The sequence below is a fragment of the Armigeres subalbatus genome, chromosome 1 (assembly GCF_024139115.2).
Source record: "Armigeres subalbatus isolate Guangzhou_Male chromosome 1, GZ_Asu_2, whole genome shotgun sequence".
NCBI classification, from domain to species: Eukaryota; Metazoa; Arthropoda; class Insecta; order Diptera; family Culicidae; genus Armigeres; species Armigeres subalbatus.
The window spans coordinates 230011591-230036061 of record NC_085139.1 but is presented as its reverse complement, the minus strand read 5'-3'; the positions used below and the strand labels follow the sequence as shown (position 1 = coordinate 230036061).

The 24471-nt window shown below is 39.5% G+C and overlaps 1 protein-coding gene across 4 annotated transcripts in view; it reads left to right on the top strand.

The window, feature by feature from the left end:
• The window catches only part of LOC134205851 (uncharacterized), a 114483-nt gene that overhangs the window by 65433 nt on the left and 24579 nt on the right, over nt 1-24471 (top strand). For all 4 annotated transcript variants that reach the window (XM_062681487.1, XM_062681485.1, XM_062681486.1 and 1 more), the window contains exon 3: nt 15844-15939. In XM_062681487.1, the coding sequence (XP_062537471.1) occupies nt 15844-15939 (96 nt within the window). The remainder of the gene's footprint in view (nt 1-15843; nt 15940-24471) is intronic.

Below are 24471 nucleotides of genomic sequence, written 5' to 3'. Positions count from 1 at the left end.
AATGAACACTAAGCTGCGAGGCGGCTCTGTCCCAGTGTGGGGATGTAATGCCAATAAGAAGAAGAAGAAGAAGAAGATAGTCGAGAGAAAATATCAACGCCTCCCATTCAGTGTGCTAGAGGTCTTCATTTTTAGAAAGCTTGAATGGCTTCTTCTATCAGCGCACCGTAACAACGCTCATTGTTGTGTTATCAAGTGATTTGCTTCACTCAATAGGCTTCCATTGGTGAGCGTTGAAGATCATTAAACGGTGAATCATCGAACGTCCAATTTCAAAGATCTTAGGAAGCTCATCTTAGGAAGGAAGGAAGAATAGGAAGAAGCTTTTTTCAATACCTGCTCGAGAGCCTTACGGTTACATGTTACCAAACTCTTACCATTACTGTTGGCAAACATGCTGGAATCAAAAGGCTCGTTATGCAATTGACACATCAGGATACTGGAAAAGCTAACAGTATTCTGATATCAATCGCTATACAATTTTGCGTCAATTTTAAACAATATTACTCTTTGAAATAAAATTGTTGCCTATTATCTATACGGAAATGTAGCAGAAGGACGGATAAAATGACAGTTTTTTGGCTGATACCAGAAAAGAGGCACAGAATGAGCAAAACGACTTGAAGCTATATAGCCCATTTAGAAAATCGAATGTGCTAATCACTAGCAATTAAACCTAATGGGGCTTGCTTGCTCGTGGATCACTCATGCAGTATCGGTTGCATTGTGATGTAAATAGCGGGCTTCGCTTAATATGTGTTGTACTATGTACAACGGTGTGAGTCAGCTTGTCGACGACAAAATCAGTGAGGATGCCAAAAAGTACGACATTCTACAGTGGGCTGGTTATATTGGGGTAGTGTGAAACATGGGAAAACAGGGAAAACGTGAATAAAAAGAGTAGAAAAGTTTCAATAGAAATTGTTTGCAATGAACGGTTAAACAAGTTAAACGGCTCTTCGTACAGAGCCCCTAATACTCATATGAACCTTAATGACATTCACTTTTGGTTTTGTTTTTCCTATCCTATCCTATATTAATAAAAAGGTTTTGGCTCTAAAAAGTAATAAAAAAATATTTTCAAAGTTTTTGCCAAAATCTGGAAGAAAATGTTGCCAAAAACAGGTGTTACCAAAATCGGGGTAGACAAAAACAGGTGTTGGCAAAATCAGGATGGGACTGTAATGGGACATTTAGCTTATCACATATCATTCTCACTTCTGAATTGATTCCTACTTTTTTTGCGGTTTTTCTTACATTTTCATTGTTTTACTTTTCTTCTTCTACCTACATTTTTATTATTACTTTTTGTTGGATACAGGGTGCGGCAGAAAATAATGCGAAAATGTTTAAATCTGAAAATTGGGTTCATTCGAGTACCTAGTGACTAATTTCTGTTGAAAGTATATTTGATTATGTTTACTTTCAAATGCTGCACCGTGAGATTATAATTGTTCTATTGCAAATTTCTAAAAATGTACACAAAAGAAGTGGTTACTAGTTTGTTGCTCGCCCAGAAGACGCCAAATGAGATTGCTATGGTGGTAGGATGTCTTTTGGCCACAGTTTATCGCCTTAAAACGTCCCTGCATGATGGGTCTAAGCAGCGGAATCCGGGAAGTGGACGTCCATGCTTTGCACGTATGCCAAACGCGATCAAATGGGCTCGTGGAAAAATTGCTCGCAATATGGTGTGTTCCATAAAAAAACTTGCCAAGGAAGTCAAAATTTCTGAGAAATCCATGCGAGAATCACCAAAGAAGACTTGCATATACCTTCCAGAGGTTTAGTGAAACGCCACTTGATTACGGACCGGGTATAGGAGCTACGAGTGACTCGTTCAAAAGGATTGCTTTCTTTGTTGAAGAAGGAAAAAAATATGATCCTGTTCTCCGACGCGAAAAGCTTTTCAGCATTAATTTTGTCGTACAGCATGATGGAGCGCCATGTCAAACGTCCAATCAACCTGAAGAATGACTGAATGACCAATGACTGAAGAACAACATGAAATTTTGGTCGAAAGATTTGTGGCCCCCTAGCAGTCCGGATCTTAATCCGTTGGATTATATGATTGGGGCATATGTTGAAGCACGAGCCTGCAAACCATCGCAACCTTGTGTGGAGACCCTGACGTCAGCTCTAACATGACACATGACAGTCGATGTCGCAGGACTAGGTTCGAAAGGCGTGTTATAGCTCCAGCGTCGGCTTGAGGATATTATTAATGAAAATAGAGCACACACTCAGTAAATTTGTTTGACAGGACCTTATAATGATAACTGACCTCGAAAATGTTGATATTGTTGCTTGGAGCAGTTCAATTGGAATTTGAAAGAAATAGAAACAATTTTCGCATTATTTTCTGCCGCACCCTGTATATTCATCACTGCGACCAGTTTATTAATCTTTTGTGATGTATCCCCTTTTTTTAGCTGAGCCATAATGACGTAATCACTATTATTATTAGCGATCGTCATCGAATGACTAAGAGCATTATTCCAAAATCCTGGGATGATCAAAGCCTTGCCAATTTGTCGGCTCTTTCGTTTTTATCAATTCCGTAATGACCAGGAGCCTAATATGAGTGACTGAATAGTGAATACACTCCCAAACAGTTCAGGATATGCATGTTGCCGATTTCAGAGCATTTAAAGCTGCTTGACTGTCTGAGATCATGCATATATTTAAATGTTTATAATTACTGCGTAATCTGGTCTGAAAATGAAAATGAAAACTCCGGAGACGAGCCAGCCTAGGGCTGAAAGTCTCCTTAATAATGATAATAAAAAAAGAAGTTTCTTCGTAAGCATATTAAGTATTCTAGTATTGCTTGAATTTTTGCTTGGAATACAGTTAGCCTTGATCCCATAGGAATTGATACGTCTATTCCTGGACCAGCTCCAACTCGATTGTTCATTCTTGAACCATCCTATATAAAAAATCGAGCATGGCCGGAGGTCTGACCCTCCCTGTGGCCACGAGTGACGACCTGGATCGAATACTGCAAACTTTTGAGTGTAATTGTTTTTTTTTTTCATCCGATCTTCATTGTTCGACACTATGGAGTTTATTCTAATACTTGTTTAGAATACTCAGGTGTCCTACCATATCACTTTCGAAGAGATTTATAGATTTTTTTCATCCTTAAGGCACTTTTCTCTGCTTCTAATGTTATCAACTGATGCAGAGGAAGTAGATAAAGTAGTGTTTGCAGTGCTTTCGTTGGTGTGTTTCTCATTGCACCAGTGATTGAAATAGTTGCTAGTCCTTGAAGTTTTTCCAACATTTCCATTTCCAGCACTAGTTCTGATGATGCATTTCAACTTGTTCTACACAGCTGTGCAGTAACGAACTGAGCGAGATTAAAGCGAGAGTCATCACTTCTCTATGGGGCTGCCTATTCGATTCTTTTTTTTCGCACGTGTATTCAAGTTCGATAAATTAGATATCATGGCTTGTTATGATTCGGAACAGTTTGCCTTTCTTTTGTCGTTGTTCGTTATATATTGAGAGTGATTTCTTCAAGCCTGTGCATATTCGATTAAGTTTGAAAGTTTTTATTTTAATTTTTTTTTCAAGTTGTATACAAGAGCTTGAGTTAATTGCTGATGTTTTCCCATCAGCTTCTAGTTCTAGGTGTACGAAAACGTCTTTTTCGGACAAGAAGGCAAACACTGGCAAGTTACTGTTCAACGAAACGCTCACTTTATTCCACTACGCTTTACTTGTTACAAACTTATTAACCATCACTTCACTTACGTACGTTACGCGGGGTACAAATATAACTGAAGCTACACGCGCAACGCGCGCATACTTAGGTATATCTCCACGCTTCATGTTCCAGAAGCACGTGAAATGTTCTTTCACAGCGTAGCGTAGGCGTGCATGATGTTGATGATGATGATGATGATGATGATGATGATGATGATGATGATGATGATGATGATGATGATGATGATGATGATGATGATGATGATGATGATGATGGTGATGATGATGATGATGATGATGACGATGATGATGATGATGTGGTGATGATGATGATATGATGATGATGATGATGATGATGATGATGGCGATGATGATGGTAGTCCATACTCATCTCGCCTTCTATGCTCTCTCATCGCTCTTGTAGCCGATGTGCACTGTGTATGCCGTTGTTGGTGCTATTTGAAATTGAGGAGCGTGAACACTTCGCGCTATCGGCGTTGGGCATGAATTCACTCCCTTTCTTTCTGAACACTAGGTTATATAGCTCCCAGTTTGTTTTTCTGGGATCTCTTATATTTTGAATGAGTTGTTAGCCAGCCTCATATTCAAATACAATTTGGTTGTGAACAGATAGAGATATTTCATCTGATACATGCCATTTTTTTTAATTTTCCTTCTTTCTCCTGCCTGCTTTGTTTTTGACGTAGGACTTACGTCTCTCTTCACTATACCGGGTGTCATTTCAAAATATTCAAATCGACCGCGTTACGCTGTGTTGAAAGATTTTAAACTTTAATAGCGTTCGTCTCAGTGGACGAATTTCTGCGGTAGCCCCTCAATCGACAGATTTCAAGTATGCCTTTCATGTCCATGCTTGATAAGACCCGAAAAATTTGTTTCAATAGGCATGAAACTGTTTACAATGAAAAACATTGAGATCAAGGGAACCTATAAATATGGGTACCGCATAATTCTTGCACCATTCCATTACCACGTTCTGATTGGTGCAGACACCAGCGAATGAGCAGCCGCTGGGTCTGCCGAGAAGCCATAAAATAGCTCTACGCGATTTTTGCCTTTCTCGTACAACAAAGTTGTACCGAAAGGCTATCATTTCACTCCGAAAACGAACTTTTTATAGAAGCCTTGGAGACCCATGTTATATACCAATCGTCTCAATCCTGAAATATTTTCCGCGCCAAATCCGCGCCGACTAAAATCAAACCCACGCCATTTCCGCGCGACATGAAAATCCATTCCGTGCCAAATCCGCGCGTCCCAAATCTAAATTCTAAGCTATTTGCAATATTCAATGTTGTGACCACAATTTAGTGAACGTCCTTTTTCGAGTTCGTTTTTATAATATTACTGATTTTAAGTATATATTTTAACTTCAACGTTACACATGTTTGTAAAAAATTGAAAATAGGATTAAGGAAATAGCAGTTGATATAACAACTCATCTAGATGGTCCTTCTTGGAATTTCTGAAGAAGTCGCTCCAAAATTGTCTGCGGTTGTTGTTCCGAGAACATCTGTGGAAATTTCTCCATTCTTGCAAAAGGTTCCCCGGAAATTTATGCGGAATTTCATTTTTTCATAAATTTTTGTGAATTCCTCAAAAACAACATGCTGGAAATTTTCGGAAACTGTATGTGGACACCCCTAATAAATTCCTACGGAAATCGCTTGGGAAATTCTAACAGAAATTGGTTGGTGACTTCCCGCCAAAAAACTTCCTGAAAATCTTTTGTTAAATTTTCAGGATTTTTCACAGAAATTCTTGTGATAATTGCTAAATAATCTTCGATGAAATCGCAACGTGAATTCTTACGGGAATTTCTCGGGAATCTCTGCAAAAACTCTTCCGGGAAAACATTGAATTCTTTTGGAAATCGTTTTGGAAATATCTGCAGACATTCTGTAGTGATAATAAATAATTTTGGATAATCTTTCGGAAATTCTTTTGTAAATTCAAGGCGGCATTCCTGCGGATATTTTATTTTTCAGTAATCTCTTTGGTCAGCGCTCCAAGAATTTTCGTGGAAATTCCTCCAAAATATTTCAAAAAAGTTTCGCTCCTGAAATAATTGCGTTTTTTCAGAAACACCTTTTAAAAATCACATTTCAATGTTTGAACAAATTTCTGCGGAAGCACTTAAAAGACGGGTGTTCATGTCCTTCAACAGACATGTTTTGAATGCGCCATGCTTCAGAATGGTTTAAAAAGTGGCGCCCCTCTCCTCATAACATTTGTTTAATCAATGCTCAAGAGTGTAACCATGGAAACAGGGTTTGTTAATATCCGAAAATTGATGTTAGTAAATAACTACAAACGTTAATTTTGTTCTCGAAAACATTTGCTAACGAGAATAACGCCCATCTAGAAGAACATAAAACTAATTTTCAAATAAACGTTCTTAAATATAGGTTTTCATTTGATTCAATACTCCTAAAACTAAATCCGCGCAAAGTCTTAAAAATCGTTATGAAAATCCGCGCCGAATCCGCGAAAACCGCAAAATCCGCGAAAATCGTGAAATCCGCTTAGTCGTAACAACCCTGAAATTGTACTTGGGTGCCAAATCCAATATGCTAGAGAAAAAATTGTATGCGTGATTTTCATAAATAGCGTCAAAACTAACAGTGGATAATTTTTCTGACTTAACCGCGAAGTGGACGAAGGACTTCACTTGACCATGCTTTTAAAGATTCATAAGATGTCCAAATATTTCACATAATCTTATTTTGATGGAAAAAAAAACACCGATAACAGCTCAAACATTAATAAACTATCAATCGATTTTTCATCAAATATTGGATTTTTTGGCATTGGCATTTTTTTATTAGCATGTTACCAATTCTAAATCTTATCACCCGAAATCACATGTCCGGGTGTTTCCTTCCTTCTACTACTAACAATGTTGTCTCAGAAAAGAACACGTACTTCCCACCTGAACTGCACTGCCCATGATCACATAGTTGACGTATAAGCCAAAATTACCAAAACACACTTTTTCGCGGATATGGATTCTTCGTACGGTTATACACATGCTCCATGAAAAAATATTCATGTTTTGTTCGGAAACATTCGAGTTATGGCGATAATTATTTTAGGAAAAATGATCATTTGATCGCATAAGTTGACGTACCTCCATTACCTGCTGCAATATGGAGCAAAAACCTGTCTTATATTTTTTCGACAGTCACAATCCACTAATTAAGCACAACATAGGTTTTCGTTTTACTTTGTCGTATTTCAGGACTACTTTATAATTTGGGCGTAACTGATTTTGTAATCAAAAATTAATATGCAAGTTCCTACCAAGCAAGCTGTCATCCATTGAGGTGTAGCTCTGGAGATAAACGTTTACATTCTTTTGAATCAATAAAATAATGTTTGTTTGCTAAATATTGTCGCCAAAAGTTTTGATTTAAGACAATCGCGATCATTCAAAAGAAAGTATAATATAAAAGAAGAATGAAAATTCATTAATTAGGTAACGCAATGATTAGCCATTTGTGTCACACTTTTTTTTTGAAGCATATCAAAATTGTGTATGGGAAATCACACACATGGGAAATCACACCGGGAAGGATCCTAATATATTCCACGGCTGTTATTTTAGTTTTTACAATTGTAATGGAATTCTTATTCATGTTTTTCATTACCTTACCCGGACAGAACTGATATGGACTTTGATGTAAGATTCAAAAGAACAGGCAAAAATATCAACAAAAAAATTCACCGAAGTGTTATTTAAATATCAAGATGTTTTATGGATAAAAACAAACTAATAGCTCGAGATATTAATCACTTCTTCCAAATACCATTAACTGATAACCCATGATATTTCAGAGCAAATTTGGATATTGTCGTCTGATATTTTGTGATTTTATATCCTACATATGAAACAGGCCCATATCTCATTTTGCAATCTAATCACGATTGATTTACTTCTAATCCTCGTCTACTCGGGTATTTTAAAATAGGGATTGGAACCATTTTTGCTTAAAATTTGGTTGGAACGAGGGCTTTGGCCAATACATGATAACGGTACCTGCTTGCACACTTGTTACAGAACCATTCTAATGCTGTAATAGTGCAAAAATCCCCGTACGGTACTGATTATATTATTTGCTACACGAACTCTTCCACACATAATTTTATCTTTACCACATAATTTAAATTTTCACGAAAAGAGCTATCCGAAAAACCTTTCCCGGAAACTCGAACTTTTCAAAAGATTTCCCTTCTTCAATCAATAAATCGTTGGAACTAACTGCAACTATTCTTTAGCGCTATATAACCACACGTAGTAGCCTGGTTTTTACGCCATGTTATGGGAACAAACATTTGACAAAACGTTTGTTTGATCGCATAAACTGTCGTATGCATATTTTGACCTCTTCAATCAAAGGAATAATAATTAATTCCCCGCGGCCTTAAAATAACTACTAATATTGTCCATTTACACAGATTAGTTCATGTATTTTGTTGATTTATATGATGATTCGGGTAAAATTAATAAAAATGCGTTTTCCCAACATCGATGGTGCTGGTTGTTACGTCAACTATGAAATCATGGGCAGTGCAATTCTAAGCTCGCTTGCCCGGCTTATTGGCCTGTATCTAGTGAAAAGTCCCGTTAGGAAATAGACGCCAACAGCGAGCAACAAGTGTAAAAAAGAAGAAGCCCTTCTCGAACGCGTTGATGATGATGACGCTTTGGCTGACAAAGAAGCGGGATACAAGACACTAGCTGATTGGTCTACCAATTGGGAAGTAGAGAAGATTCAAAATTAAATAGGTATAATGCAACGTACACACCAGTCAAGCAGTTTGACGAACATTGACTCCGCCCCCAAGAAAACGCTTCGGTTGCTGCTTTGTTTGAACGTTTGAAGTTGTTCGAACAACCATTTGACAGTTGGCGCCTCGGTTGGAAAAAAATAAAACGGTTTGATTTTGGTTTGAGTTGTCGGGGGTGGAGCCAAAGTTCGCCGAACATGTTTGAGCATTTGTAGTGAAGTTGCACAAACCCCCATATATTTTTTGATGGTGGGTGCTCAAGTTGGCGCTTCGGTCGTTCGTGTGTGACATTGTTGGTCGAATAAATTGATTGTTCGTGTCGCTGTTGCTAAAACTTGACGGATGTTTGAATAAACGAGAGGTTTAGTCATTGTTGGTCAAACTGCTTGACCGTGTGCACGTTCCATAAAAGAAAAGTGCATTTGCTCGCATTCAGTAGCATTCAGCATTTTTTATACCATCACTAGAAATTCGCGGTTATTTGTAAAGATCGTTTTCTTACTTTTTAGCACTTAGCCGAAGCAAACAGCTTTTTTCAAGGCTCTAAAAGTTAAAAATAATGTTCTCCTTCAGTCGCTATCGCACGGATTAGGTGGCCTTTCAGTGGAAAGGCTGAGATACAGTCTACATCCCCTGCTGAGCCAACTTGTGGCTTATTTCAGGCAGTCCTTCAGTAGGAAGGTATCCACTTTCGAGGCAAATATTCCGTGACCGGACAGATACTACCTGATTTTTTTTTGATGCTTCTTGTTCGAGGTAGATTTGATTTCTGTGTCGGTTTGATGAGAAGATTTTGCCAAGGAATGGTATGCAACGCCGATTATTTATCCAAAATAGTTATCACATCAAATTTGGACATATTATGTATCTTAAAGGCATGGTCAAGTCAAGTCCTACGTCCACTTATCGGTTATTTCACAGACATTACTCACTGTTCGTTTTTTCTACTTCCTTTTAAAGCCTTGCGCCGCCGCTACCAAAAGATGTTGAAACATCTAGAGAACAAGTTTTTGTGGAAACTCTAATGAATTTCATTTGAAAATTCCGTAGAATTTTTCATGAATTTCCCGTTAGTAGCCAAACCCAAGATATCGTTGGAATCAATGTCAGAATAAACGGGGTGCGTCGTTTGGCAGATAGTGATTCGACAAAGCATGAAGTTGTTTGGCCGAATATGGCCGAGTGAACCTTGCGACCATGTCATTTGGCCGTTATGGACGGCAGAAAAAGTCGTTTGGCCTAATAGCTAATATTGCCGAGAAAGTCGTTCAGCTGAGTAGGCCATTCAGCCGAAAATGACGTTAGACTGAAATGGTTGATGCCAGAAAGACGCAAATGACTTTTTCGGCTTCATGACCCGTTCGACCGAATGACCTATTCGACCCATCGACTTTTTCGGCCTTTCGGCTAGATGGACAAACGAGCAGTGCGTCAAAATGCATTTCCATCCAAAAGAGCTGTTAAGGCGAACGACTTTTTCGGCCAAATTACCAGTTCGGCCGTAATTCACTTAAGGCCGTATGTCGCTTCCACTCAAATGACATTTTCGAACAAATAATTTTCAAGTTAATAACCGTGTCGGCCAAACGATCAATTTTGTCAAATGGAATTCGGAATTCAACTTTCAGCCTAACATGTTAGTCGGTCAAGTGGCATTCGAAGAAATGGCTTTTCGACGTATGACAGAAAGCTAATAAACTATAATATATACAATTACTAGATGTCGCTGTAGCTATTCAATCTCACACATTAGCGACATTTACAATCTTTACATTGTTACGAAAGGGCTCCCGAAATAGTGATTTTTGTACAAAAAAGTTGAAGAAAAAAGTTAAAAAAAAAATGGTTAATTACTCCCCCGATTTGAAACGCTCCATCCAACTAATTGGCATAGAAAGTTGATTGGAAAATATAGTGAGCCCCAATATCGTTTTCAGTCACTACCGAAGCACACCGATCCGATCGATTTTGCATGTAGAGTAGCTGGATGGCGCGTTTCACTCCAGCTGAAAACCCATCCTTCACTCTCTTTTCACCTTTGTTAACGACTTTTACTCAAATATTAAAACTTTTTTCATTTTTTTGACAAAATCACTCGCGGTAACGCTAGGTAGACACCTTTGCGTGGTGTGTTATAGTGTAGGATCTACCACGGTAACATTGTCAGCTACATGCAAATCCTGACCCAACGAATACCTTCCCGAATATCCAACTCCGTGGTACTTATGAGAGTGTCGCTGATTCGGGGGCCTCTTGTTAAGTAAGTACTACTCCAACATTTCCTTCCCCTCCCAAGCTACGGTGAAGATGGGCGTGCCCAGGAGTAGTAATCCTCATGCTTTTGTGATGATTATCCTAGATTGAAATCAAGGATCACTCACACCCACCTTGATTTCTGATAGCAATCTCCATAAGGATTTTATGCCATGCTATGCTAAATCACTCGTGCTTTGTAAAAATACTCCCTTCCACTTTGAACCTAGGAAGTCCGATCTCACCGATAAAAGCCAATGAAAATCAATCAATTTTGTTTCTTTTCTTTCGTCATTTTCCTTTTTTTCCTTCTTTCTTATTTCTATGTTATACTTTTTTCATCCCTTTTTGTTTTTTTATTGCCATAACTTTTTCATATTTCTTCTGTTTTTTTTTTTCTTACTTCCTTATTCTTCATTTATTGTCTGTTTTCCTTTTTTAACTTTTTTGTTCTTCTTTTTCCTTTTTACTCTGCTTCTTCTGCTTCGTTATTCTTCCTTCTTATTCTTTTTGTCTTTTTGATTTCTTTTTTCTATTTTATTTCTTCTTACATATTTCTGCTTTTCCATTCTTCCTTCTTTTCTTCTTATTTTAATATCATTTTGTATCCCCTCTACTTTCCTCTTTTGTATTTCGTTATTCTTCCTAGTTTCTTTTTTCTTCTTCCTATCTTTTGGTCCTTCTTTTTTTTTGTGGATTTCCTGTAGATCTCCTTATTTTCAAGGAATGGGACATTTAGCTTCTCACATCTTATTTTTATCTCCGTTTTTGCTTTTACCTTTTCCTGCTTTTTTCTTGATATTTATATTGTTTTTCTAGCAACCTTCTTCATTCTTCATTATGCTTCTTTCTTACTTCTTTCCCTTTTTCTTCTTTCTCCATTCTGTTTTGCTTTCTTGTGACGCAGCCGAATTTTTTTGGAAAATCCAAATAACAAGTTCTTGTGTAACTCTAAAGATTTTCCTTCGAAAATTTCTGTGGGGTTTCCAAAGACTTTTTCGTGGATTTCCCGATGGAATCCAAAGGATTTCTCGCTAGAATCAAAATTATGAACGGGATTAGGTCGTTTGGCAGGAAGTCATGTGAGCGAAAGCACACAACTAGAACTTAAAATGGCATTTGTTCGAACAATCTATTCGGCCGAAGTCTTTTGGCCAGAATGAACAAACGGTCGAAAATGTCGTTTGTCCGAACGCCGATAAAAACTTTCGGACTGTTCGGCCGTAGTTCACTTTAGACTGTACATATGTCGCTTTCAGCCAAATGACATTTTCAGTCGAACCATTTTCGACTTTATAATTGTTTTGTCCAAACGATCAATTCTATCAAATTCTATAAAATGGAGTTCGGCTAGATGGCTTTCAGCCTAACGTGTTATTCTGTCAATTGGCATTCGAACAAATGGCGGCGGGAAGGTTCGTTTGGCCAAGAGCATTCGGTTGAAAACCATTTTCCCAGAGCCACAAGACCAAAAGTTGTTTGGTCGAACAAACCTTTAGGCCAAAAATGAGATTTAGGTGAAATGGACAACCGATCATTTGGCCCAGTAGGTCTTTTGACCTAAAATGCCGTTGAGTTGAAATGGTCGTTTCATATAATTCTCGTTCAAATCCAAACAATTTCTTGTTAAATCCACTTATTAATCAAATTCACATATTCCATATCCACATATTAATCAAATTCCCGCGGTAGCACCAAAGCATTTCCTGTGAAATTTCCGTAATTTTTTTTCTCTTAGAAAAAAACGAAGAATTTTTCGTATAAAATCCAAAGATGACAATTTCCCGCGGAAATTCTAAAAAATGGCAGATGAATTTACCGACGGGGTCCGTTTCTGAAGCGTCGACGATTCCCCGAGTAGGCGAAAATAGCTCAATAATATCAAATGTTGATAAGATAGCAAAATGAGATATGGACATGATTGATATAAGAGATAAAAGATCAGACGACAATATCAAAATTTTGCACTAAAATATCATGGGAAGATCAAGTTATGCTATTTGTAATAAGTGATCAATATCATGTGCCATTAGGATGTTCTTATCAATATCATATGTTGATATTTAAATGATATTTCGGTGCAATTTTTTGATATTGTTGCCTGTTCTTTTATCTCTTATATCAATCAAATCCATATCATGTTTTGTTATTCTGTTCATGGCTTCTGCCCGGGTCGCCCTGCGTCTTTCTCCTCCAGAATATGTCCACACTTTTCGTCGAACTAATCGTTCCGTCGTATATTACCTCTTCACACCTACATTTTCCCAAAGATCTCGACTTTGAAAATTTCGTTGACAGGTCGTCGTATTGACTGGAGGCTGATGGTTGGGCTGGAAATTAAACCCATGACCATCCTTTTATAAACTTTCAACCAAACGATCGTTCCCTGTAAAGAAAGTAAGAGCTACTGTGAACTGCTTTTCATTAAGCACTGTCAATGGCAGTTCTAAGTAATCGTCGTCTTGTATCCAATCTGGAGGAATGGAGTCCATTTGGAAGTCCATTTCTACTACAGATATTCTCACGCATAATTGTCGGAGATTCTGCCTGTTCCTTAAGTCCCAACCTGTGGCTTAAAAACTTTGCCCATCAAGCCATGTCGAGACGATCAAGATCATACAATAGTCTTGTACTTAAGAGTTGATGCTACCAACATTTAGTTACATAATGATGGATAATCTGAACTGCATCACATCAACCGAGTTTAGGTGGGTGGTTGCAAGTTGTTGGAAATTATATCGGAATCAGGTTGTGGTTGTTCCAGAAATTGTCTTTGCCTGACAGGGCAGCGGGGCCCCCACAAATCCTTATGTAGCCTTGTTACCTGAATTGGCCAGCAGGAAGATCCAAGACCCGCATTTGGAACGTCGGCGGTAAAAGTCGCGACTGAGATAAAGAGACTAGGATAAACTTCCAAAATGATTTTGTTGGCGCTTGTTGTGATTTAGCAGAATCATGAACATATATTACACAGAAGTCAGCAATAAGCAATGCTGAATTGAAAAGTTATGGAAGTTGACGAAACAAATTTCTAGGAAATTTGGTATCGTCACTGTCATAAAGGATTTGCTTATCTTACCTGTCTAATGCATCTGCCTGCTGATCGATGATAGAGTATTGAGATATTAGTAAATGACAAACTTAAGGTGATTATACAATCAAGCCATGTGGTGAATTTCAAATTCACCACACGGTTTTCTACTCTTATTATCAAACGTTCAAATCTCGCGTAATAATTGTCGTACAATGCTGAAATTAAAGTCGATTGTTCAGGGTGAGTAAACAAACGATCTACGGATGTTTCATCAACATGGGCGTTGTTGTTCTCTCAATTCGTGCTCTTGAAAAATCACTAGGAAAAGCACGTGGTTTCCAAGATGGCCGATTTGTGGCTTTGTTGTATAACCACCTTAAGACTTAAACCTACCGAATTTCATCAGTTTAGCAAAATCATACAAATTTCAGAATAAATTCTAACTAATACCAAATACACATTCAACCGTTAGCTTGACAGGAATCCATTTCTATAGAACAGAATAAAATTTAATGAATTGTAAATCCAGTCGTACATTTTGAACACGTTTGACGTATTCCGCTGGCTCTGGCCACAGTCAGTACAGAGCAACCTCAGATCATTTGGGACTGGTAGTTGCTGATCCTATTATTTTTCGCTGTCGCTGTCATTATTTGATCTTTATAGCGATGTCCACGAGCGGTTTAACCATCAGATCCATGAAGCAGTCATAAATTAATTTCTGTGATTGCTCATTGATGTTCATTTCATAGCAGCACCTAAATAAACCAAAACTCACAATACCGCAATTGTTTGACAAAATAATTTATCATGCGGACTAAAGTGAACAATATCTATCGCTGCTAAAATGAAAACTTTGGTATGGTCTCTTAATGGTCGTTTGATTGGGACGTACATACTTTACACACAAGGGTTCTCACACTAAAAAGTATGGTTAAGCTCAATATGACAAAAGTTGGAATAGCAACATTGAATTTGATTCGTTAGCACCAAAAGCAACGGTAACCATCAATATTGATTGCGCATTAGTCCGCTCTATCATGATTAGCTATGATCTGCCATAGGTCGCCGCTACCGTCACCATTTCCTGGCATTGGAAATAGATTGTCAAAAAGTTTCTACAATCCGTTAATATGGTTTGCAGCCATGAAGTCACATTCAATTACGACGATTTAATCCCAAACGACACGATCGGTCAATATTGATACTGCGCACTCATGTGCACCATAACTAAGGTCAGTGAAAACCTGTTAGAAATGAACGTTCTTATGCCAGAGAGTGGAGACGACTTGGTGGTCACGAGTTCTCATGTTCAATTCGAGTGTTAGATTCCCTTTTTATTGTTGGGCCCTCCTTAGCCGTAAAACGCGCGGCTACAAAGCAAGACCATGCTGAGGGTGGCTGGGTTCGATTCCCGGTACCGGTCTAGGCAATTTTCGGATTGGAAATTGTCTCGACTTCCCTGGGCATAAAAGTATCATCGTGCTAGCCTCATGATATACGAATGCAAAAATGGTAACCTGGCTTAGAAACCTTGCAGTTAATAACTGTGGAAGTGCTTAATGAACACTAAGCTGTGAGGCGGCTCTGTCCCAGTGTGGGGATGTAATGCCAATAAGAAGATTCCCTTTTTATTGTTTCAATGATGGAAAATACCGAAAATTGCTTCAGTTGCAGCCCCGCTTTGTGCAAAATTCAGGAATTGATTTATATTATGTCTGGGAAGTTATTATACTAAACGGTACTTTATTTTAAATGGAAGTTAAAGTTCAGAATTTTGATTGACTCATACGCAGAAAGTAGTAGGTTTAATCGCACTTTAATCAAAGTTTTATCCCCCTGAATATTCCTCAAGTTCTGGCCTAGTATTATAACCGTTCCGTACTCAAAAACATATGTTGATCGCTTAGCTAATTCATTCTTAATTCAACACCAATCCTTAATCAATCGTGAATTGAATTTTATTTCCAACACTCACCAATGCACACAACACAAAATCCAATCTTTCTTCTTCTACCATCTCTCTTCCGCAGGACGCATCACTCGGCAACGACCTTGACCGTGACAAGCGAAAAATTCCAGACCCCAAGTACGAAGCCAAAAATGCCATCCTCGGATTCGTTTTCGGAGTGAGTATTTCCACCCAGCCTTGTCTAACCCGTGCCCATACACCGCCACCACCCGTCATTGCCGCAGGCAATGAACAACAACAAAAAATGACCACCAAAGCACAGCTCTTTCGCGGTAGAATATTCAAAACAAAAACCGGACCCCAGTATTAAAAATTCAAGCTTTTTGAAGGGCAGCTTTGGGTAACTCTCACCGACACTGCATCGCCAATAGGAACCGACTTCCGAACAGCTTACCCCCCTCCCCCACCTCACCATACCACACGGTGACAACAACGATGACGACGGTCACGTGGTGCATAGCCAAAATGCTACCTGCGACAGCCTCAATGAGCAACCTGTCCGATCGGATCTTGTGTCGACTAACCAATATGCTAATTTTTTCGGTACTGCTTCGGTAACGCTTTTCGTGTTTTGTTGGTTATGGTTATGGCGCGGAACATATGTTCTTCAAACCTAATGAAGGGTTATGTGAGTGCTCTTTAAGGGCCGCACTTGTGTCTACCGCAATTTACTTCTCAAGTAGAGACCTTAAGTGACTGTGACCTCTACTCAGTGAGCCTACATGTGGACGTACGCCAAGCTTACCATGGACTGGTTAAGAGTGGCCAATCAACTGATCGATCGTGACGGATCAAGTAGATCGAGACCCCATCATTAGAGTGGGTCTACTTTTGGGGGTGGTTGGTTTATTTCGATCAACAATTCAATGATTGTTGGTATTGTGCCCGTTGAGGGGTGATTGACAGATTGGCATAATGGGCTATTTGAGGGGGATATTCAATTAATACGATCGAAAGATTGTGTTGATTTCCAGGGTGATGAATCGTTAAACGATGAACGACATTGAGAGTGATTTATTAAGCGGGAGTTATCTATCACAAAACCTTTCTTCACATATGTTCTATTTCCTATGCCACGATAGCTGATTCATCTTATCGCTTTAAATGCGTTTTATTGGCAGTGCACCTCCCAGAATTATTCCGATAGTTCCCTTTTGCGTTTTTCTTGCGAATTTCTCAAAAAGTTTCTAAAGCTTGATGATAATAAAAATGAAAAGGACGTTGTTAAATTATAAAGCTTTCTAAATTATTAGCTCTTGATTGAATTCATAGAAGAATTTGCGAGAAAATCCAGTGAATTTCTCACAAAAATTTCCAAAGGATTCATCTTGGCATTCTCAGGTGCAATTCGAAGAAAGTTCTAGTGGATTTCCTGGCAAAATACTTTGAAATAGGAATTTCCTAAGGTATCCCTCGAGAAGCACGCAGAAGAGCTCCCCAAAGAAGTACATAGGAATCAGTTAAAGCATTCCCGGATGACTTGGAAAGTAATTAACGTAGGAATTGACAACAGATCTCTTAATTGACAAAATGAGTTCCAGAAGTACTATCCATGGGAATAACCAGCGCAATATATTCAGAGTTTTCTTCAAAGACAAACGCGAGCTCTTTGTTTTAGAATCCTTCCTTTCATTCCCTACGGTCAAACCCTGTCCCTACGGTCCAAAGGAGAATGAGAAAATCTCTCATTTATCTTGTCTGTATACACTCTCTATAAGTAGAATACCATGAGAGACGTTTTTCGGTAGCTGTCACGAAAATGAACTGATTCGGAGGGCTACAACCCATGATACATTTCTCTCTATAATCCCCAATTGCGAGAATAAAGCGTTTTATCAAACCCCATCGGTGGGGTCACCTATCGGATTCAATTTTTTTTCAACTTGTATACAAGTGCGATAGTTTCATGGCTTGTTATGATTCGAAGAGGTTTTTGCCTCTCTTCTATCGTTGTTCGTTATCTATTGAGAGTGATTTCTGCAAACCCTGCTACGATAATTCTTGTAAGCTCATTATTAAATACTTCTGGGTCTAGGCACGATGTCTTCAGCAAAAGAACCTTTTTTTTAATACTACTTTACAAATTGAAGATGTTCTGCTTTTCAGAAAGTTTCAATTTTTAATGATTAATCAATAAGGCCGTTACAAACATTAAATTTAAATTTTGTTCTCAAGAACATGCAAGGGTGGAAAAAATCTGAGATGAGATAAGACATCTCACTGTCCCTTTTCGAAACCATTTGCCTATCAGAAAAGACCAATTCTTATTGGGTGATTTGACAGACGCCGGCGAGCGAAGCGTTGCTTTATTTTGCAGGTGGGTACTTTGTTATTGATTTCGTGGTGTTGCTAGTAGTCGGGGATTTTTCAACTTCAGATTTGAAAGTAATAAGTCAACATGAACAAACTTTTCCATTGCCAATTTGAACGCGAAATGGAATTAAAAAATTGTTTTAATCATTTTGACTATGCAGCAATTGAGGAAAACAGGTCAACTGCTCAGCATTAGGTAATTATTGATATAAACTAATCCGTCTTGTTAATTCATAGTTAGTGAAAAAAGATGGTCGCACTGGAACTGCCCGTCGCGTGAATCCAGCTCAAATTATAAGAAGGCAGTCAGCTCCGAGTTGTCTTATCTCATCTCAGGAAAAAATGGAAAAAAACCAATAAAATTCCTCGGATTTGCCAAAGAATGTTATGACAATCTTCAAAATTGTACATTTTTTTTTTTGTTTTGGGGGGAGACATAAATGTTTTCAAAATTTTTTATCGACCTAACTGAAGCTGATTTAAAAATTTTATTTCATAAATAAGACTTCCATCTATGGTATGGTGTAATTTTCGTTTGTTTGAAAGGTGTCAATAAGACGGAACTAGTCTGTTACCAGCGGTAACATTTAATTATCATACTTAAATAATTGAAGCGTGAAGTTCTTTTGCTTTTTCAAACGGTTAATTTAAATTTATGGGGTGATCGGTGATCAAAACGCAAACCAGGCGAGTTATAGCAACCTTCACCCGTGTGATTGAAGGATAGGAGGAAAGACCAAACGCGCGCTTGTGAAGATTTGGTACCCAAGCCAGAGGAGAGACAAACAAAACCAGGTCGATTAATGTACCTTTCCACCACCAGCGACGCTAAAAACCATGTCATTTGACTGGCACGTCATCGCAGCTATCTGGTTGTGAATTTCTACACCAGCGTGTTTCTATTCGGCCACCCTTAGTGGGTATACCGGAGCGCTACCCCGGTTACATTTTTCCTGTTCAGCCACATTAACACTCCTGTCGGCTCTCGACCGCCATTGCTGATACGACCGCATAATCATTCGAACACACGTCGGCTAGATCCGCGCCCAGCCTCCCAAGGGCAATTCAGGACTCGTGGCCCGCTAGACCACCGTCAAGCCACCCGCCGGCTGCACCACCGCACAAATGGTCGGATTCGTTCAATTTCACGACATAAATCGATAACTCGAAAACTATCAGTGCTAGAGTTTTGACGTCTTCAGAAGAAATGATCTACAAGAAAAGATATATTTTTGGTGTAAGTTGCCATTAGGGTGGCCCTTTTGTGAATTTTTTTCGAAAATCTATTTTTTTAACCTTTCGAGTTAGGAGATCATATTATTCTACAAAGTTATAGAGAATTTAATTCTAAGCATTTTTGCTTAATAAACATTTATAACTCTATGATGTCTCGACTGTTAAATATAAGTGATGGGATTCGGCTTTACAGTCTCGAAATTGTTCAAATTTCCCCCAGAAGAAGGCTGCCAAACACAGCCGAAACGTCGGGCAGTTAAAACATTATTGTTTGAACAATGTTGAGACTGTAAAGCCGAATCCCATCACTTATAAACATTTATTTTATCTCATACAGGTAATGTTTTATGACAAAATTACTAAATTTAGATAGGGTGGCTCCGAAAAAAATAGTTTTTAGCTTCCACTTTTCCCAATTCAAAATATTTTTAAAAACTGTCTAAGCATCGCTTCACGGTCTTTGGAAAGCGCATCTTTTGGTAACATAAGATGGTTGATAGCTTCATTTTCAAGCATATTATAAGCGTTTTTTCATGAAAAAGTGATATTTTTCTGAGCATTCTACTGCAGCTAGTAGCAAATATTAGCAAAAATTTCAATCGTTTTCTGGAAGTATACATTTAGGCCCATCCATGTTATTTCATTTGTCCATCTTTGTCCACTTTTGTTTGATGATAATATTAGTTTTGTACGAAAAATAAGGAATTTCATGTGAACACTTATACAATCTTTAGGATTTTCCCAATATTTGGTAAAATAAAAGACAGAAACACAGTCTTCGACCAGAGATCGTATAGACTGACACCTAGATAACGGACAGGACACATAATACTCAGTGGACCGGTGAAGAATTTTTCAAGAAGAACAAAAGTGGACAAAGATGGACAAATGAAATACCATGGATTTGATGGGCCTGCATGTATACTTTCAGAGTACGATTAAAATTTTTGTTAATATTTGCTACTAGCTGCAGTAGAATGCTCAGAAAAATATCACTTTTTTATGAAAAAACGCTTATAATATGCTTGAAAATGAAGCTATCATCCATCTTATGTTACCAAAAGATGCACTTTCCAAAGACCGTGAAGCGATACTTAGACAGTTTTTGAAAATATTTTGAATTGGTGAAAGTGGAAGCTAAAACTATTTTTTTGAGCCACCCTATCTGAATTTAGTAATTTTGTCATACAACATTACCTATATGAGATAGAATAAATTTTTTAAAAGCAAAAATGCTTAGAATTAAATTCTCTATAACTTTGTAGAATAATATGATCTCCTAACTCGAAAGGTTAAAAAAATAGATTTTCGAAAAAAAATTCACAAAAGGGCCACCCTAATGGCAACTTACACCAAAATATATCTTTTCTTGTAGATCATTTCTTCTGAAGACGTCAATGCTCTAGCACTGATAGTTTTCGAGTTATCGATTTATGTCGTGAAATTTGACGAATCCGACCATTGTGCACCGCTAAGGATCCGTCAGCTGCATTCGATTCCCGCCAAGGCACCCGTCGGCTGCATCATCGTCCGACGACCAGTCGACCGTAGTGTCGACCGAGAACCGGTTGCCGAGCACACCGTTCCGTCACTTGTTGGTCGCTTTACCACTCCGTTGTCTGCATCACTGCCTGGCAAAGCGTCGGCCACATCATCGTCCGGTGGCGACTTTAGCGCCCGCTAGCCGCATCGCCACTTAGCAATCCGTCGGCTCCCGCATCGTTCCATCACTCCACGGCCACCTCGATCACCCGTTGGCCGCATTACTGAACAGCTTTCCGGCGGCCGCATTCTGCAAGTGACCCTGAGACCCGGAACAAAAGAGGCCTTCTGCGCCCACCCCAGACGGCTGCCGTAGCTAGACCAGCAGCTAGGGGTTTAAGCCAGTTCCCATCAGGAACGGAACGGTTCCGGGGCCACAACAATAGTGTCTTATAAGTCCAATCAATAGATTTGTTAACATCGAGGAAATTCCCCCGATGTGACAAGGACCTCCTGATTTGACTGCGGCCTCCCAAAGACCTCCTCGCGGTGGAATGAACTGCCAAGTGATTTCGTTTCCAGAACACCAGTCGATAATTCGATTACGATCGGCAGCTTCAGTATTCAACATGCAGTAGACACAACGGTTGAGCACGGTAGTGACGTTGTCTGAATGGAGTTCGACCTCTGTAGACAACTAAACGACGGAGTGCAGCTAGGACCGATGGAGTCGATAAATCGCTCGATGTGGACCACCTTGGTCGAGAATGTGGCCACGTAGACTTTTGTGGGGCCACGGGTTCGTACAGCTGACTTCACGTAAAATGGTCCACAATATTCGAATTTCTGACGGAGGTGGCTACAGCAGGAGTTGTAATCGCAGTAGTCTATTGTGGGCTTTTACAACTATAGAAGGCATCGGATGTTTGACAGGCCAAACTATCGGGTGCTTGTATGTGACGGATACCGCCTATGATCGTATATTAATTGTAACAATCGACAAAAGAAGGCATAGGAGAAATGGAACGATGAAGTTTTTAATATGCATAAGTTTGCAAATCCTAATGATTTTGCAGAAATCCCCAAAAAATGCACAATAACTTTATTCAGTCGGAATCTTCGGTATAAATATTTCCATTACTTGGTGTTTGAGTGCAAGTCTATTGCATTTTTATTGTTCACAGCACAAAGCGTACCGTCGTCGGGGGTGACAATGGGTCAAATGGGGGTGAGAATGGGTCACTGTTTCAACTACTTAGAATGCTTTTAGAGTAGATTGAATGTATCTGAGGGTATGAAGACTAAAATATAAGAGACCTTTTTGAACGATTTTACTCTATGACCTTTTGGCTGCCGGTAAGAGCGATGACCCATTCTCACCCCTCAAACCCATTGTCACCCCCGATGGCGGTACCTGCAATAAAGTTTTTCATTGTTACAGTTATGGGGTCACTTTTCCTAATGTTACAAAACAACTTGATAGTTTTTTCGAGTTTTTCGGAACAAACTTTCTTATTTTACCTGGTCAGCTGGAAGAAATAGTAATTTGAAGATGATTCATGAGCTTATCTCAAAATCGACAAAAATACAAATGTTACAAATATGCGATCATGGATAGTACGGCGTTTCGTAGATGACCACCGACGTGCTTCATCCACAACAGCTTCAGCCACTTTAGTGGTGATGACTTGGCGACACTTTCGACATTCGCGATATTCGATAATTCTTAAGCAAATGTCTCACTCTGTGCTAAGCGGTAAAGCAGTTGTTCAGTGTCTTGAAGCTCGGAAGTTATGAATAGTAAGATGGACGATGGAATGACTCGGCTACCAGAACTGCGTTACTCTTTGCGCCCCTTCCAAAGTTGGGTCTTGAGCCAAAACATTCAGGTGATAGTGAGCTCCAGGCCCATGGGACCAACGGGAACAGTTGAAGATTTTCGTTGGGTTGAGACCGCGCGATATATCGTCGGAGGGATTTTCGGACCCAGCTATATGTACCTCAAGTGGCCTGGATCTTCGACACGCGTGTAAGGACGAATGTTTTCCATTGTAGCCACTGAAGCACAGTACAATCATACCGAAAAGACCCGAAAAGCACATTTGTCATTGTCAAGCTTCTGTAACTTATGTGCGACCAAGTCGGGTTACATTGGGGAAACTAGGGGAAAAGATGACGGTGGTAGTCTTCAGCGAGGTATCCACCTTCTTGCAGTGTTGGTAGAACTATGCTCAAATCTCACTCACTGAAGCCTCATGCGCGAGCTGACTCGCTTGCGATTCTGCATGGAGAGCATCGCGCATGAGTTTTTCACGCAGAATCGCATTGTTTCGCTCATTTGCCGAAAAATGATTTTGCTCCAAAAAGTGTCAATATCCAATCGAAATGTATTTCACGTTTACGTATGGATTTGTTATCCATTGTTTCAAGCAAAGAACGTCATTCCGATGAATTTAACGGAGAAAAACACGCAAAAATCACGCAATGATGCAAAGCGCGAGTCGAATCATGGACGATTCCCTGGGCCATGAGTCGGGTGAGGTTTGCCTTGCGCTTGATTTGAATCGTGGATGAGATTTGAGAAGTTGAGTTTTTACCAACACTGCCTTCTTGAAGAGCTGCGTTACCAGCTTTGCTGCACAGGGCTCGGAGTGGTGCGTGGACAGTGACTTTTGACATCGGTGTCATCAGGTGGAGTTGAACACCTTCCGCCGGACAAAGCATACGCAATAGAGGATGCATCAGCGAAAAAATGGAACTGGGTAGTAGAACCAAATGGTAAAAACACCTATCGAGAAACTGTAGCGAGAATGTGGAACGTGGTATGAAACTGTAGCTGATCCGTCAACGGAGAGAACGCCGTCGCAGAGAACATCGCCTTGCTTGCCCATAGAGAATTTGTTTTTGTAATGATCAGACCCAATAGTCCCAGTTGTTCGAAAATCTTTACGATGTATGACATCACCTTTCGCTTAGTAAAATTTGCCGCTAGAAGAGGTACTTCTACCTTGAATCGAAGGATGTCAGCCTTCGAATCCCACAACTGCCGTTGAGATTTTTTGCTCATCCCCTGTAGATCGTGGAGAGGTTGGATGGGCAGATCTTTTCGCGGAACACCCTGGAGGATTTCTGGAGCTTTCGACGCCCATTTCTTCAGTGTGAATCCAGCGGAACTAAGCATACCAGTGACTTGATGGCAAAGTGCGGATTCCACGTCAGATGCATTCAACAGTAGGAGGTTACTACTTCGCCTGGTCGACGGCAATCGGCTGGAGTGTCTTCGTTGCCAGGTACGGTGCACCAGCCTTACCGTATGTAACGGTCTGTAGCTCGAACGGAAAGACATCTGCGATAGCGGATACCTAGGAGCGGATACGAAGGAAATGGCGATCGCCGGGATGATGCGGGACCAACCTGCAGACTTGCCAAAAACTCCTCGCTGAGTAGAAAATGGGCAAGAGCAAGAGTTTTTTTTGAGGAGCAGAAATAAGCATCAAAACTCACAACATTTGCGTCGCAAAACAAAAGTCTATCTGTTCATCTTTTTCTTGTACGTCACTCACTCACACTCAAAACAGCCTCCAAGATTTTTTTTCACATACAAAGCGTCGCTCCGGAGGCTCAATGAGTGCTCACTCGCCCAACGCCCCACTCACAT